The 17,734-nt window shown below is 38.4% G+C and overlaps 1 protein-coding gene across 1 annotated transcript in view; it reads left to right on the forward strand.

Moving 5' to 3' along the window:
* The first annotated feature begins 5,747 nt into the window (after positions 1–5,747).
* Positions 5,748–17,734, forward strand: part of LOC126260526 (syntaxin-7-like) — a 56,827-nt gene continuing 44,840 nt past the window's right edge. The window contains exons 1-3 of the mRNA XM_049957858.1: positions 5,748–5,839; positions 8,673–8,729; positions 13,403–13,539. Coding sequence (XP_049813815.1) covers positions 13,428–13,539 — 112 coding nt within the window. The 5' untranslated portion in view covers positions 5,748–5,839; positions 8,673–8,729; positions 13,403–13,427. The remainder of the gene's footprint in view (positions 5,840–8,672; positions 8,730–13,402; positions 13,540–17,734) is intronic.

The following is a 17,734-nucleotide window of genomic DNA, read 5'->3' on the forward strand; positions in this document are numbered from 1 at the left end:
TGTGTGTGTGTGTGTGTGTGCGAGTGTGTACCTGTCCTTTTTTCCCCCTAAGGTAGGTCTTTCCGCTCCCGGGATTGGAATGACTCCTTACCCTCTCCCGTAAAACCCACATCCTTTCGTCTTTCCCTCTCCTTCCCTCTTTCCTGATGAAGCAACCGTTGGTTGTGAAAGCTTGAATTTTGTGTGTATGTTTGTGTTTGTTTGTGTGTCTATCGACCTGCCAGCGCTTTCGTTTGGTAAGTCTCATCATCTTTGTTTTTAGATATATTTTTCCCACATGGAATGCTTCCCTCTATTATATCCATATCATTAATTTGAATACTCTATTGTAATTTACTAACTTTCATGACACAGGGAGAAGATGAGGAGAGACCAAGTCCATATAAGAGTGTGAGTTTAACAAGGTTATCGCAGCTGTTGTATCCGATTGCATGTGTGAAACTTCATGAAAAATCATAACATCAATGAAAAGCTCATTTGGTGCAACAGAAATAGCTGATACAAAATTTACATCCATATCCGCATCAGGATCATTGTGCTGAATTTTTGCCTTACAAACAAAAGCAGTGTGGCCTTTTCTGTTGCAGTTATGGAGTGGATGAGAGTGGACGCCTGATACCTTACACCATGACTCAATTTGGTTACCCACAGCTCATGACACCTCGAACGACTGTGCAATAGCTAAAACCTTGGAAAGGGATGGATTTTCTCACTGGAGGGCACGCTCTTACATCTCACAATCTGGAGCTAAATGAATGATAGCATCTCTCACCATCTGATCAGCGTATGGTTCTTTATTCATGTCAGACACAAAATGACAATGATGACTTAACACATGGAGTTCAGTCACCCTTGCTCAATAGGGTTGATGCGGTCGCTTCCTACAGCAGTAAAACTCAACATGGGATGCAATAATATGGGTGCACTTTCAGTAGTATATTGGAAGAATTTCACACATTTGGTCAAATGTTAAAGCAGACTGTCCCTGCAAAGGGGTGAGTTGTCGTAGGACTTGATACATTCTTGGTGATATCCATGAAAGAAACAAGGTACTGCATAAAATAGTGTCAATAATCCCAAAAGCTTGAAAGTGTTGTCACAGACATTTCTTGTATGTGTCCTATCCCTCAACAGACACATTGTATATAGAAAAGGGAAGCAGATAAATCATGGTGCCATGGAGGGAAAAACTGCATATGACACAGACTGATGAGCATGCTGACTAGACAAAACAGAAGTCAATGACTGAAGTAGCTGAGTTCAATTGCCAGCACCTGTGATTGGTAGTGCAGTGCTGTGGCAAATGATTCTTGATCCTTGATCAGCTGATGTAAAATATTCTCTGTAACACTATCAACCATAATGAGAATAAATGGAGGACCAACCAGAGTAGAAATGTGTGCAGAGAACAGGATCACACTTGTCTCCAGTCATGTTGTTATTATACATAAGTACAAAGCAACCAGCAGACTGAACAAAACTTTATTCCATGGGAGGATTAACAACATGAACACAGTATTTAAGTAACATTTAGCAAGAACCAATTACGTACACAAAGAGCTGTAGCAATACACATAGAGAACTGAGGCTGAGCATAGCTCGGCTAACTTTAAATAGTCTGGGGTCTTTGGCAGGCTCTGACGGTGATTTCTCTCTCTCTCTCTCTTTCTATGAGGTGCCCTCTGTAGATGACATAGCACTGTAGCACATGGTCCTTTTGAAAGTACATGGACATATCAGTGCACTGACAAGCAGAGCAGAGCTACATTAAATAGTTTGGCAGAACCCCTGAATGGAGAACAGGTGAACTAACTTACTGACTTGTTTTCTTGAGAAAACAAAGAATGCCACTGTGATGCAAAATTTTACAGTCCATATTTTGTGTTATGGTCTCATGGAGCAAAGTACTAATAATGGATTGTGGCTGCTGCTTACAGATTAAGCTTCTCACATGGTATGTGCATTTTTCAGTTTCAAGTTTATGTTGCTTAAAATAAATCATGTTACTTACAGGTGACACAGACTGATGAGCATGCTGACTAGACAAAACAGAAGTCAATGCCAGTCAGTACCAGAGTTCAATTGCCAGCACCTGTGACTAATAAAATAATTAATCTTTCAGTCAAAGTGCTTCTTCTGAAATAGAAAACTCACTCACGTCCACACAAGCACCCACTATCGCTGGCCACTGGGGCCTGATTGCGGTTGTGTCTGACGTGAGCAACTATCTACTGGAGTGGGTGGTAGAGGCTGAGGAGGAGGCATGGGGCTAGGAAGGAGAGAGACAACAGGGTAGGGATGGAGGAAGATGCTGTGTTGCCTGTGGGAGTGTGCAGGGATGTGGTGAGGACACTATAGGGCCACTAGGTGCAATTTCAAGAGACTGTGGTAGGGGTCGTGGGTGGAGGGTGACAGGGAAAGTGAGAGGTGATGGGAGATAACCAGGCAAAATGAAAAGTGGTAGCAGGGGAGGGGATAGACAGGTGATGAACAGGGACTAGTGAAGGTTGAGGCCAAGTGGGTTAAGGGAACAAAGAATATATTGTTGGGAAAGCTCCCATCTCCACATTGCAGAAAAGCTGGTGTTGGTAGGAAGAATCCAGGTGGCACAGGCCGTGAAGCACTCAATAAAGTGAAGCCCATGGTGTTTAGCACCATGTTCAGCAACTGGGTGGTTCAGCTGTCTCTTAGCCACAGTTTTGGTGGTGGCCATTCATACCCTTCGTGGCCACAAACAGCTTGTTATGTATAGAAAGCAGTGCAGTGGTTGGACCTTAGTTAGTAGATCCCATGGCTACTTTCACAGGTAGCCCTGCTTTGGTGAGGTAGGAGACACCTGTGACAGAAATTGAGTAGGTGATAGTGGGAGGATGTGTGGGACAGTCTTGCATATAGGCCTATTGCAGGGATATGTGCCATGAGGCAAAGGGTTGGGAGCTGGGCAGAGTGGGAATGGACAAGGATACTGCATAAGTTTGGTGGGCAGCAGAATACCACTGTTGGAGGGATGGGGCAGATATTTCTCATTTCAAGGCATGATGAGAGGTAGTTGAAACCCTGGCACAGGATGTGATTCAGTTGCTCAAATCCTGGGTGACACTGTGTCATGAGAGGACTGCTTTTTTTCAGCTGGTCAGTGGGTGTGTGGGAGGTGGTAAGTGACTGGAGAACAAGGAACGGGAGATCTATTTCTAGACAAAGTTGACTGGGAGGGTACTTTTGGTATGTGAAGGCCTCAGCGATATACTTGGCTTATTTGGAGAGGAACTGTTTGTTACTGCAGATGTGACAACTATGAGTGGCTAGGCTTTATGGAAGGAACCTCTTGTTATGGAATTATGTTTTTTTTCATCATGCTTTTCTGCAGGTCAGTGCCTCCTTCCTTCCCATACTGTTGTTTCTCCTTTCTGCACTTTCCATTGTTTTATATTCAAAATAATGTCTTTAAATATAGAATGAAACAATGAAATGTCTAAATTGGATGACAGGTTCACATAGTATATATTTTTTGGATTATGGAAATTTTGGAATTCTTGGACAATCATTTTCTCCATTAATTACTGTTTATATTTAATATTTTTAAATTTTTTTAGTTTCAAAATTTCATTCAGTTAAACAGGGAAAGACTTTTTCTGAAAAGTTTGTTTGTGAAGACATTATTTTTACTTTGTATTTTTCTTTACAGATCACTTAACAGTCATTTAAAGTTCACAGACTCAATGTGGACTTAAAATCACTGTATTTATTGAGGATATTAATAATGAATGTAAACTGTTATTGTGTGCCCCACAATGGGGCAAAGTGTACACTGTGTACACTGTGTGTACTACTACAGTGTAGTTTTAGCTCTCTGAGACTGCAGACGTGTGTGAAAGTTGCACTTGCATAAGTGTGTATGTGCATGTGTGTATGTGTGTCTACTGCTGACAAAGGCCTTAATGGCCGAAAACTATGATTGTGTGAGTCTTTTTATTGTGCCTATTACAACTCAGCATCTCCGCTGTATGGTGAGTAGCAACTTTCCTTCTCTTGTATTGAGACAAAATTAACATTTAGAATATTTGAAAATAATTTCAAGTTTTATACAATATTCATTGGAGATTAAAACTTTTTAGATTCACGTAAAATTTAAGGCACCCATGCTACATTTTGGTTTTTCCAAAGCAAACAGATTTTGGTAAAACCATTACTACACTTTTTTCTGACACACATGTTGATATAGAAATATGTTTGGATTTTTGACCCTTTTATGGAGTAACGTTAATTCATAGTCACCATCATAATCATTGTTCCTCATCCGTGTACCAACATATCAAATTAAGTTCTTGCCAAGGGACCCTACTAAAATATAACTGTCTTGAACAGCAGGCCTAGTGTTTACTTCTTTGCCCTCATTTTGACCTTTAATTGTTTTATTGTTGGAGTAATCTAAAAGATCATACATTTTGGCGTACACTGTTCCAGGCAAGTATGATTCTTAGGAAAACAGATTACTCTTGTTAGTTTTAGTTTTCTCTTCCTGTTTCATTTTCCATTGTCTTGTGTGATCTTCAGACACTTTTTTATCGGGGTTATCTATTGCAATGCAACTCACATCCCATTCTCTATTTTTCAGTTGCTCATTCATCATTAGCTTTAGGGGGACCTCTAAAATAAACCATCAAAATTCTGTCATGGTGGATCTTCCTCAGTTGGTATATTTGCAGGATCTTCCTCTGACTCATTTTTACACTTATCATTGTCACTGTCTCCTAGAACAGGGGTTTCACTGCTAAAATCACTGTAACAGTCCGACACTGTACACCACATTAAACTGTTACAATGTTTATACAGTTCATTAAGTTTCAAAAAAGTTCATAATATTATGAATTGTTTGCAATGTAGGATGCTTCATGAGCATCGACTAGGGTCATAATATCAAGAATTACAGCAATGTTTCATGACTATAAACAATAAAGGGAATGTTATTTTACGATAAAAATTTACTGCACATACCTCAAAACACCTACACCCCAAAGATGAGTTTTAATAACTTCCAGAGTAGACTGGCCAGATCTTGTAAATAGGTTAAATGCAAGGCTATGAACATGATAACTTACACAAAAATCCAAATGTTGCATTGTGTTCCATGTTACACTATACCTTGCCCTCCCCTATTATAATTATTTTCACTGAAGTAACATAGTGATCAGAACAGGACCCCTGCTCAGCTAAACTGGCTTCAAATCCTTGACCAATGAATTTGTGTGAAATTCTTTGTGTTTTCACAAATAAATTCCAATGCAGTTCTTAGAACACTGTTAAATGAGACCCCTAGGGACCTTCTTACATAGTGTAGTTCCATTAAAATTGCAAATGTTCTACATATTTTATTTTCAGGGGGCATTTGCATCTCAACAGCAGTCATGGCATAATTGTATAATGTTGGAACATTTTTATGCATTTTTAGCATTAACATTTCTAAATTTTTTGTACAGAAAAACTGCAAGTTTTGTGTGTAATGTACTGAACATTAATTTTCTTTTCATTCACTTTGCATTCTTGTATTGTGGGTTCATACACACAATATAGCACTCAAACAGTAATATGTTACTATTAAATGAAAACATATATACATATTTAGTGAGTGAATGAAACACTAACTTAAGCATGACTGAGATCAATGTTTACAAGCAGCTGAATATTTTGACTCAAGTGGCTTATCTGATTATACTTTAGAAGGCTATATCTTATGTAATGTGTCTTATCTCTTTCTTAAGGTGTGAATAGGACTATATCATGAAACATGACACAATATCATTTTCAGAATTTGAGCAAGTGCACACAAAGGGAGCAGTGGGTAAACATAATTCATTTATAATATATTTGTTAAGATAAGATAATTGTAATGAACTGTAACAAAATGAGAACAACATTTTGAATAGTAGTGATTTCCCAGCAATAAGCTGTAGTATAATTCTCTTTAGTTTTCCACCGCTGTTTTTTGTTATACATTTTTATGAGTAAAGCTTACAGTTTGTTCTAGTGAAGATCAGTAGGTAAAATCCTTGGAAGCGAATTACATAAGAAAGCAGTTAAAGCTATAGCATATTTGTTAATTATTTGCCAGTGATATCAATAGTAAATAATGCAAAAAAGGAAAACATTAGACTGGAAATAACAGTGTGTATAATCATCAGTTCCAAATATATTTACTTCTAAATAGTGTTTGCTGCTGAGAATAAAAATCTAATTTTGCTGAATTGTGAGCTATACAATTACAAGACAAGAAACAGAAAAAAGATTATCATGTGTTACATTATTTTGAGGAGACATTGATTTACAGCTTTCCAATATTTTTCAGAAACCACAATTTCTCACAATAACTGTTACGTTGCTTCACTATTTTTTAAAGAACTACTAAATCATAATTTTTTGTGTAGACTTTGTCACTTTTTCTAGGATTTAGAGTGAGGTTATGTAGTCTGGAGTTAAAGTGTTCAGTGAGCTCCCATCTAATATGACACAAGAAAATGGTAATCTGTACCAATTTAAAAGAAAATTAAAACCGTACATCATTAGCCACTCTTTTTACTGATTACCTGAATACCTAGATTCATGGACTGAAAAGTCATGTTAGCTACACTGCAAATAGAAGCATTCACTGTAAAGCTACATGGCAAATAGTGATGTACTGTGAACATGGCTCTATATTTGTAGATGTAGGCAACTATTCTCTTTTAAAAATACCAGTATAATTGAGTACATATTTAGCTACCAATAGGAAATGAACAGCAGCTATGTAGTACAACTGAGGAGGCAGCAGCATTTTGCACTGCTTTCTAATTTACTTGCTTAAATTTAGTTGGCATAAGGAGGAACAGTAACAGTGCTAGGTTAATGGTGATAGAGAATACAAATTGAGCTGCTAAGATCTGCTTTCCTTTAATTAATGTGCACCTTAACTTGTTCCACATCACTGAGGGTTTTGGTTTTTGATGAGGTCTACACAACCCAATGAATAAATGAATGAAGCATTGAGATGACAAATATCAAAATATTACCCCATTCATTGCCTTCTTTGAGCCAGATAGTTACTGGTTACTGAATTTACAGCCTCATAAGTTGTTGTTGTTGTTGTGGTCTTCAGTCCTGAGACTGGTTTGATGCAGCTCTCCATACTACTCTATCCTGTGCAAGCTTCTTCATCTCCCAGTACTTACTGTAACCTACATCCTTCTGAATCTGCTTAGTGTATTCATCTCTTGGTCTCCCTCTACGATTTTTACCCTCCACGCTGCCCTCCAATGCTAAATTTGTGATCCCTTGATGCCTCAAAACATGTCCTACCAACCGGTCCCTTCTTTTTGTCAAGTTGTGCCACAAACTCCTCTTCTCCCCAATTCTATTCAATACCTCCTCATTAGTTATGTGATCTACCCATCTAATCTTCAGCATTCTTCTGTAGCACCACATTTCGAAAGCTTCTATTCTCTTCTTGTCCAAACTATTTATCGTCCATGTTTCACTTCCATACATGGCTACACTCCATACAAATACTTTCAGAAACGACTTCCTGACACTTAAATCTATACTCGATGTTAACAAATTTCTCTTCTTCAGAAACGCTTTCCTTCCCATTGCCAGTCTACATTTTATATCCTCTCTACTTCGACCATCATCAGTTATTTTACTCCCTAAATAGCAAAACTCCTTTATTACTTTAAGTGTCTCATTTCCTAATCTGATTCCCTCAGCATCACCTGATTTAATTTGACTACATTCCATTATCCTCATTTTGCTTTTGTTGATGTTCATCTTATATCCTCCTTTCAAGATACTGTCCATTCCGTTCAACTGCTCTTCCAAGTCCTTTGCTGTCTCTGACAGAATTACAATATCATCGGCGAACCTCAAAGTTTTTATTTCTTCTCCATGAGTTCTTCTCCATAAGTTAGTTCTTCTCCATAAGTTAAGTTCTTCTCCATAAGTTAGTGTCACAAATTAAATAGTAAGAATAGATACCTAATTTTAACTTGTTTACTATTTGCTAATACTATGTGTTATTGAACTTTTATTTGACCTATCCAATATAAATTGTACAATTTGGGTTGTATGATAAAACTTGACCAATTTTTTAAAAAAAAAAAAGAAAAAAAAACCACACACACACACACACACACAAAACAACAATTCATTCAGTCAATTGTATTGTGAAATGTGTTTTATTCATCTCATAACATACAGAATTTCAGAACATGTGTCTGATGTACACGAGACATGTCAAGGTTACAATTCACTTATTTGAAATTTTGTCACACTTAACAATGTTACTTTGTGAAGAATTTACTTGCTTAAAATTTGTCGATCTTACAGTATTTACATCCACTGTAACTATCAAAAAATTTTATTCCATTTTAGGGATCCAGCTCAAAGTATCACTTTATCCTTCATGAAATCTTCCACAGGGTAGTAACATCATTCAATTAGAAAATTACGTAACTTGCTTTTTAAAATATTTATCTTCAAATTCATTATGTCACATGCTTTTATTGTGCTGTGAATTTTTATGGCTATGTACTGAGGAGTCTGAGCACACAGTGTGAAGTGCTGTGAGGTGAGCATAAAGTTTCCTTTATGTCTTGTGTTGTATGAGTGTTCAAAATGTTTCTTTTCTTTTTTCGTTTAAATAGATCAGCTCTGCTGTGCAGTGGCAGATACAGAAAAACCCCAAGGAGAGGGCACTAAAGGTATCTTGAGCTATCTTTACTTTTAATGTAACAATAATAAAAAAAAGTCACATGCAAACGTTTAGAAAGTTTTATTTAAACTGATTATACACTTATACAAGACAATGCCATCTTATGATCTAAAAAAGTTACATTTGTGTTTCTCTTCCTTAAATGATGAATTCTATGAGCCTATTCTTCCTGGCAAATTGGTTAATTACATCATCAATAGGACAATAAGTGTCAGGGTGAGTATTCAACAGAGCTAAGCCATTAAGTCGATCCCTATGTGCCAGACAGAAACATATAAAACATGATGACACAGATGCGTGTGCTAAATGGGAAAGTACAACTAGTCGATAACTCGATTCAGTTGAGTCGACTGACGAAAGAAACAAATGAATAGCGTGCGGGCCAACTGGTGGGGGCGGCTGTGGTGCTGGAAGCCCTGAAGCCCTGAAGCCCTCTAAGGGGGGGGGGGGCATATGTATCCACCACTGCTGCTGTGTAGGAAAAGAATCACCAAAGAGGGAGCAGTTAATATTTCTATGTCTTTAAATAATGGTTGACATGATGCCCTCGGCTGTATGGTGCACATGTTACAAATGATTCTTTTTTGCAACTTTAAAATTCGTGGAACATTTCCCAAGTTTCCCCAAAGAATTGTGCCATATCTAATAACAGATTCAAAGTAGCTGTAGTATTTTTCTGGTGTCCTTATGAGTGGAACTGGCTAAAATTTCCATAGCAATTGCAAGGCTGTTTAATTTACTTGCTAGATATTCTATATGCGAATTCCAACTCAAATTTCTGACTGTGTATATGCCTAGGAATGTGACTGCTCCTCAAGTTTACTTCATGCTGCAATAGTCACCTTTATAAATAATGTCATGTTATAGGAATCTATATGTGCTTACTTTTGTTGTTGAACACCAACTCAGTTGTGCCCATAAAATATTATTGTTCCATAAAATTTCCCTCAATTACTACTAGCAGTGTTGTGAAGTCATTCTTGATGATTCCCCACACCATGATGCAAGGAGTAACACTGTTGTCCCTCTACAAAGCATTGGAATAATGGGACCTCTTCCCAGGCCGCTTCCATACTCACTGACAATGGTCATTCAAGAAGTGCAGAACCACAATTCATCACTGAATATGATGATGTGATGCCATTCATCAGCAGTCCATGGTTCCTGCTCATGGCATTACTCAAAATGCAGCTATTTGTGTTGTGGTTTTAATGGGAGCCTACACATGGAGCAGTAATTCCCTAGTCTGGATGCTGTTAGTCTCTGACCAATTGTGCAGATGTCGCTGAATGTTGCAGGGTGTTCACTACTTGTTGACAAATGACAGGCACAGACATGAAGCGGTATGATGTGCTTGGTGCACAAGATAGCAATCCTCCATTGTGATGGTCATATGTAGTCATCTGGAACCTTGATGGTGAGTATTCCTGCCCTTTCATTTCCATGCAGACCAACATCAGGCCACTGCCACATCTGAATGTCCCACAAATCTTGATATTACATGACTTTACCAGCTGGCCAAATGGAAACCCACAATGAGGCCCATTTCAGATACCATCACATACTGAAAACACAGTCTCACATGAGTATGAGGCATCTACCTATCCTTCAGAGAGATCACACAACAACTGATGCTGTTCCCATCCCCTTATATAGTCTACCACCCCTTGTAATAACACTAAACATGAACAAACCTAAAGCACTCTGGTGGCTATTCTACATGTTACAGTGAATTGCAGCTCTAATGATTTACTTACCTGCCAGTGGTATGTATGTCTATGAAATTACATTGACAATCAACAATGTATTCTGGATACTTAATTATTTTTGTCAGGCAATATATATTATTGTTAACATTTGACTGTGGTTATTGGATAAACCTTTGACTATTGGTTTTACAACTAAATAGCTAAAGGTTGTTGGTTCAAAAAACAAATTGCCTTTAGCTGTTGCACTACATCCTTCAGTTCTTGTAGGGAATTTCACTGTGAAAATAATCCAGTGTCAGATGTTAATCCTGAATCATTACTATCTGGCAGAAAATCACGCACTAAAGTGTCCACAATCCATGATAACCTTATTGAAATGATTTCTAGCAGTAAAAGTTGACTTTAAAGCTGCTACATCTTTTCCACCATTCATCTACTTTTTATCTACCACTGTTACTTAATAACAACAATATTGTGAAAAAAGATTGATTGCTACTTACCATGAAGATGACACACTGAGTGGCAGACAAGCACAACAAAAAGACTATTACATGCTGATCTTTTGACAAAATCCTTCTTCAGAAAAGAGAGGAAAACAGGTGCACATTCACACAAGGAGCCTCACTTCATACACACCTGGCCACTAACCACTATCTACAGCTGCTCTCTGGCCAGAGATATTGGTCACATGTGCTCTGGCCAGAGAGGCCAGAGATAGCAGTCATATGTGTGTGAGGTGTGTTTCCTTGTGTGAATGTGTGGCTGTTTTCCTCTCTTTTCTGAAGAAGACTTTGATTGAAAGCTCAGCATGTAACTGTTTAGTTGTTGTACTTGTCTGCAACTCAGTGTGTCAGCTGTACAATGAATAGCAGTCTTTCCTTTTCATAATATTGTTGATATTCCAACTGAGGTGCATGGGTTGGTTGGCTGCTTTGGGAGCAGGCGACCAATCAGAGTGGTCATAAGTCTCATTGGATTAGGGAGGGATGGGGAAGGAAATCAGTCATGTCCTTTCAAAGGGACCATCCTGGCAGTTGCCTGAAGTGGTTTAGGGAAGTCATGGAAAACCTAAATCAGGATGGTTGGACATGTCATCCTCCCAACTGCAAGTCCAGTGGGCTAACCACTGCACCACACTGCTCAATGATATTCTCACTGTTACTTAATATTTACGAATACATACCTTCACAAAAAAAAAAAAAAAAATGAAACTGCTTACATTTCTAATGACTTATTGGAGGGATATGTCTACTCTGTGGGAAGTTTCATCAAAACTGAGAAATACAGTTGCAGGGTATGAGCAGTTTACTTGACCCAGGAACAAATCTGATGTAGCTCCTGTGTAGCCTCACACAAACAAAGTCAGTTAAGGTCATGGCCTTGGAAAGGCTAGAACAAATGCAGATGTGTATGAAGTCAGATGGATTTTACTTTGATGGCAATCATCACTAACTAAACATAATTTATAAGTACTTTTTACATAATCAGTCTCATCTTGTTTGTTTCAGACCTTATGCATCATATTTACTGCAAAGCATAAAGACATTTCTGCAGTAAGTGGCTTGTCTAATGCAGCCTAATTGCCATTGAGCATAAGGATACAGTTCAAAGTTATGCTCTAACACACAAAAACCTCATAATTACATTTCTTGTTAGACCTCATAAGTAATACAACTTATAGGTAAAAAAGAATTGTCTTGATGTTATTATAATGGATACATCTTTTACTATTCATATTAATCCATTATTATAGTAACAACTGAAAAAAAATTAATTCACTCATTGTTCCATGTAACGACAGGCGTGAAATTAATATTTGATAGCATTTTCACCTGCATGTCAACATAATAAGAAATTGTACTGAAGAAAATGGAAACTCCAATAAACTGTTTGATTAGCATGTCTGTATATCCATGGCCCTTCAATTTCTTATTTATTTGGATACAAAAGGATTTTACACACAAATTTTCATTTGTTGGATAGTGGTTAATACCTGCCATTACTATTACTTCTAAGTCATTATTGTTTATCTGGAATACATCATATGACTTTTGTAAGATTAACATTTAAGCCGCTTGCAATGTTCCTGTTGTAGGTCTGTTCACCTTTTGTCAGGTTGCAGAAATAAGACAGCATCTACTTAAGACAGGGACTATTTTACTACGGATTACATGAAGGATAAGTTACTTTATCTATGGAAGACACATTCTCATTCAGTGTAGTGGGTGAGACAATATTTCTATTTTGCAAGGAAGCCAGCCTCAGTTGCATTTCACCTAATTCATTAAAGTTTCTATTTTACACAAGTCTTACACGGTGTGGTGTTGTAGTCTCCCAACTCAGTAGGTGAAGCAAACGTACCTAAGAATTAAGTGTGTAAAAGAGTGTGCAAGATCATTAAATTTATATCAAAAGATGCAAATAAGAGAGTTCAATACTTTTCATGCAATGTGACCAACACTTGCAATGGAACCCACACCACTACTATTGTCCCCTGCCCATCCAATCATTTGTGCAGTTACAGGCCAACCCATTTTTCACGCATTTGAGTTTTGACACACATTCATATGCTTTTAAAATAGAATTAAAGGGAACAATAAAATTGGAGTGCAACAAAGTATTGAGGAATGGGATAACATTGCACAGCATAATAAAAATATTATATAAACTTGATATGCACTAAAATTACAATTTGGGAAACATATTTTGGTTCCATATGTTTGGAGCTAATAAATATTAGGCATAAAATGAAGTTACATATCATCATACATCAATAACAGTTGTTTATTAAAATAAAAAAAAAAATACTTTTTAAAATTTTCTGTTAATGTAGTATCTCTTGCTTATCAAGCATAAAGCAGAAATATATTCTGTGTTTACTTTGATATCCTACTATGAAATACAAGCAGTAACTGTGAATAAAATATGATATGAATGTTACGTTTTGCTCTAGGACAGAGTACATATCCTACAAGAAAATGGATTCACCTGATAACCATTTTCAGTCCAATGAGGCTACCATAATAGATAATAATAAGCAAAAAATTACAGAAGAAATTACTAGAACTTTGCAGGAAATCTCCAAAAATGGTAAGTGCTACCATTCTGTCTGACTCATGTTGCTGTATATGTCTAATGTCAGCAGCCAAACAAGAAATAAAAATGAGATATATGGTATGCTAGCAATACAAAACACACTTAAGCATGATGTTCTGTTATCTCTTTCTTTTTTACACCACAGGATGGTATCACACAACCTCGTGGTTGCAATTGCAGAATCTCGTGGAATATCACTATTAGAAATTATAAAATCTTATCTTTAGCTATTGACAATGAAATTCTTATTTATCTCATCACATTTTCCACCATCCTGTACTAAGTGTGTCCATAAATGTAAGGACCAGTAATGCTAAATGATGTTGGGACTGTGTTAAGTCCCCTCTTTTGCTGAACTGTGTGGATATTTAATGACAGGAATGATCATTTAATGACAGGAATGCTAATTTGAAACCAAAAAATCTAGTCAACATGGGCTCTAAAATGCATACCTTAAGATCTACCATGAGTACATGTTGTCTAATTGGCATAGGTTGTGGTTTTTATTTAATCACCATCAGATTTGTGATATTCATTTTCCTCTCAACCTGAATATCTTTCTGACAACAAACAGTTTACAGAACAAAGTATACAACAGATATGACAAAATAAAAAATTTGTTGTAACAGTTGTTGCGGTCCTCAGTCCAGAGACTGACCTGATGCAGCTCTCCTTGCTACTCTATCCTGTGCAAGCTTCTTCATCTCCCATTACCTACTGCAACCTACATCCTTCTGAATCTGTTTAGTGTATTCATCTTTTGGTCTCCCTCTACGATTTTTACCCTCTGCACTGCCCTCCAATACTAAATTGGTGATCCCTTGATGCCTCAGAATATGTCCTATCAATCAATCCGTTCTTCTAGTCAAGCTGTGCCACAAATTTTTCTTCTCCCCAATTCTATTCAGTACCTCCTCATTAGTTGTGTGATCTACCCAAATAATCTTCAGCATCCTTCTGCAGCACCACATTTTGAAAGCTTCTATTCTCTTTTCGTCTTGTGGTAACAATGAAGCTATAATTTTAATGGGTTAATTTGATAGAGTTATGTGGAAATTAATGTTGGGACATATAATTGCAAATGTTTTTGACCTCAGAGACATTAATATGAGTACTTTTAATGGTTGTCAGGAAAGTAATGATTTTATGTTTTACATCCTGACCTGTGGAGCTACTGATTTATTTGTACTTGTGCCTAATGGAACCACTAACAATAGAAATAATTTTATCAAAAATTACTATGAGATAATCTTAACAGATGCCATAAATGGCCAAATCTCAGGTCATTTATGGTAAATCTTGGTCCTTAAATACAGGGTGCCCCAGGAGGAATGGTCAATATTCAGGGACATGACAGGAATTATCATTTAAGGCAAAAAGTCTAGTAAACATGGGCTCTAAAATGCATACCTTAAGATAAATGACCACCTCTCCATGTCTGATACTGTGAAACAAGTCTCTTCTACTGCAATCTCTTTGCTTCCCATATTTTGGGAGGAGGTAGTATTGATCAAAACAAAGAAAAAGAGGTACGAACTCTTCAGTAGAAGAGATTTGTTTCACAGTATCAAAGGTGAAGATGTGTTCATAGCCCTTAAGGTATGCACCTTGGAGCCAATGATCACTGGACAATTTGTTTTTGTTTTTGTCCATACTACCACCTCTTAAAATATGTAAACCAAAGAGCTTGCAGTATTGAAGATGAAGAAATGTTCATAGGTCTTACTTAAGGTGTGCATTATAGAGCCAATATTTAGTAGAATTTTTGATTTGAAAGATTGTTCCTGTTGTATTCCTGTGACATCCTGCTGATGATAACTTTAAATCAAGACCTATGAATACTATTGAAGAATAATGTCACATTCAGGGAAAGTTTAAGAAATAAATGTTGGGACTCAGTCAGTAAAGCTGTTGGAGCCTGCAACAAATAAAACATATCCATTGTGGTTCTGACTTGGCTCATAAAAAGCACTACCCCATTGAAGTAAGTTAATTTCCACAATAATATATCCATACAGTTAAACTAGGTAGCATTTGATGACAAAATTATAGAGCTTGAAATTATTGGAAACCTTGTAGAGTTTGCATAAATAGACCAGTTCAGGTGTGCAGTGCAAGCATCCATTTTGGAAGGAAGGCAGGTGACTAAAAGTAGGAGGAAGTAAAGCACAAGGTATGTTAAAAAAATAGGGAAGTATTTTTGCATAGCAAGAGTGACAGGTTACAAATTTCTGGAGATCTGAATAGTGAAACAAATTAATATATCTTGGTATGTCAGAGATCAAACAGTAATCAGTATTGTTGCAAATGATCAGAATGATTTCTGTAGTTAGCAAATCATTTACATTTGATAAGTTGAACCTTGCAATCTAAATTTCTTATTATCAAGTGCAATTACTGTTTCTGTGTAATGCAAATCATCAAGTATACCTCATATTTTAGTTATTTATTTTGTGTTCAGTAGATCCAAGTAGCCAGTGAATCACAAGGATATGGAAAATGTCAAATTGTACATAGTTTAGATGTAACTTACATAAATACAATAAAAGATACAATGTAAATATAATATCAAGTTAAGAACATATAGGCAATTGGCAGAATGTTGTGTTACGCTGAAGAAGGATCAGTAATATATGCAGTAAGCAGAGTTAAACTAAGTATTACAACCAATAAATAAATGCATGAATACTAAAACCCAAAATTTTGAATGCTAATTGTTAGAACTTCAAGTTTAACACATATATTTCGGAACGACACAACAACACATATAAGTCACAGAGTAAGTTGACAAGCAAGACATGTGTTCACGTTAGCATTCGAATGAGCACTGAGTCCCGGTCTGGCGGTCGCTGTTCGGCTGGCCGCTTAGGTGGCGCAGCTGCTGCATAGCTGGCAGACAGCGCCGCACGTAGAGGACGCGTGTAATTGCGCGGCGGCACTTTGAATGATCGGCGAGTCACAACACTTTTCCCTCCTTTGAAATTGTTGCACTGGTCTTGATGGAGGTGTCCTGGAGATGGCTAACGCCCATAGGTGTTGGTTGACTCGCCGTAAAGTCTTGCGGAGGAGGCTTCCCATACGGACGGAAGTGTCCCCGATGATAACGGGTCGAGATGACAGGAGACGTAGGGGTCGAATCTGCTGGGGCCCCACGCACCAATCAGCCCATTGCGGCAAGTCCAGTTGATATGACAGGAGACATGGGCGATGTGTCGGCGTCCGTTGGATGAGGAAGCGAGTAGATTTGCTCTGACAGAGGATGGTCCTCCGGTTCCTGCATGGGCACGTCTCCTGGTGGCGTCCGTTCTGGTGCTGGCATCGTGATGACGGTGAGAGGGCTGCGTTGTGAGTATTGAGAGATGCCAAGATCCCGAGCATCAGGTAGAGCCAAAGGTGGTGTGGCGGCATTCAGAACAGGCGTTGCTGCACCCGAGGCCGAAGCTGGTCCGAATGACGCACTGCAACACCTGTGTCCATCTGGATTTCATACAGGCGTCTGCCACGGTGTCATAAAATGTGGCCCGGGCTCCAGTTTGGCCGCCTGCCATATCCCCGTACCCAGACGAGGTCGTCGGCGGTGAACCGGCCAAGTGAAGGCACCCGCGGCCGTGAGGTGGGAGGACGCAGAAGATGAAGTAGCGTGCGGGGCTGTCAGCCATGTGAGAGCTCAGCCGGGCTGTGGTCGCCCATGGAGGTGAAACGGTAAGACGCCAGAAACTGGAGAAGCGCATCATCAGCAGCAGAAGAAGTCAGAAGTTTCTGCATCTGAGCCTTAAATGTGCGGACCAGTCGTTCAGCCTCACCGTTGGATTGTGGATGGAATGGCGGGGCCGTGACATGAGTAACGCCGTGACGAGCACAAAAATCCGCAAATGCGGAAGAGGCAAATTGCGGACCATTATCAGTAACAAGAGTAGAGGGGAGGCCTTCCAAAGAAAAAATGCGGGCGAGAGCACTTGTGGTTGCCGCAGTCATAGGCGACGTGCAACGGACAATGAAAGGAAAGTTAGAGTAGGCATCACTTACAAGGAGCCAATAAGTACCTAAAAAGGGTCCCGCAAAGTCAGCATGAATGCGCTCCCAGGGCTTCTCAGGCGAAGGCCACGGTGACAAAGATGACTTCGGGGCAGCGGCCTGTGACGCACAAGGGCCGCAGGCAGCGACCATGTGTGCTATTTCAGAGTGGATG

The sequence above is a fragment of the Schistocerca nitens genome, chromosome 5 (assembly GCF_023898315.1).
Source record: "Schistocerca nitens isolate TAMUIC-IGC-003100 chromosome 5, iqSchNite1.1, whole genome shotgun sequence".
NCBI classification, from domain to species: Eukaryota; Metazoa; Arthropoda; class Insecta; order Orthoptera; family Acrididae; genus Schistocerca; species Schistocerca nitens.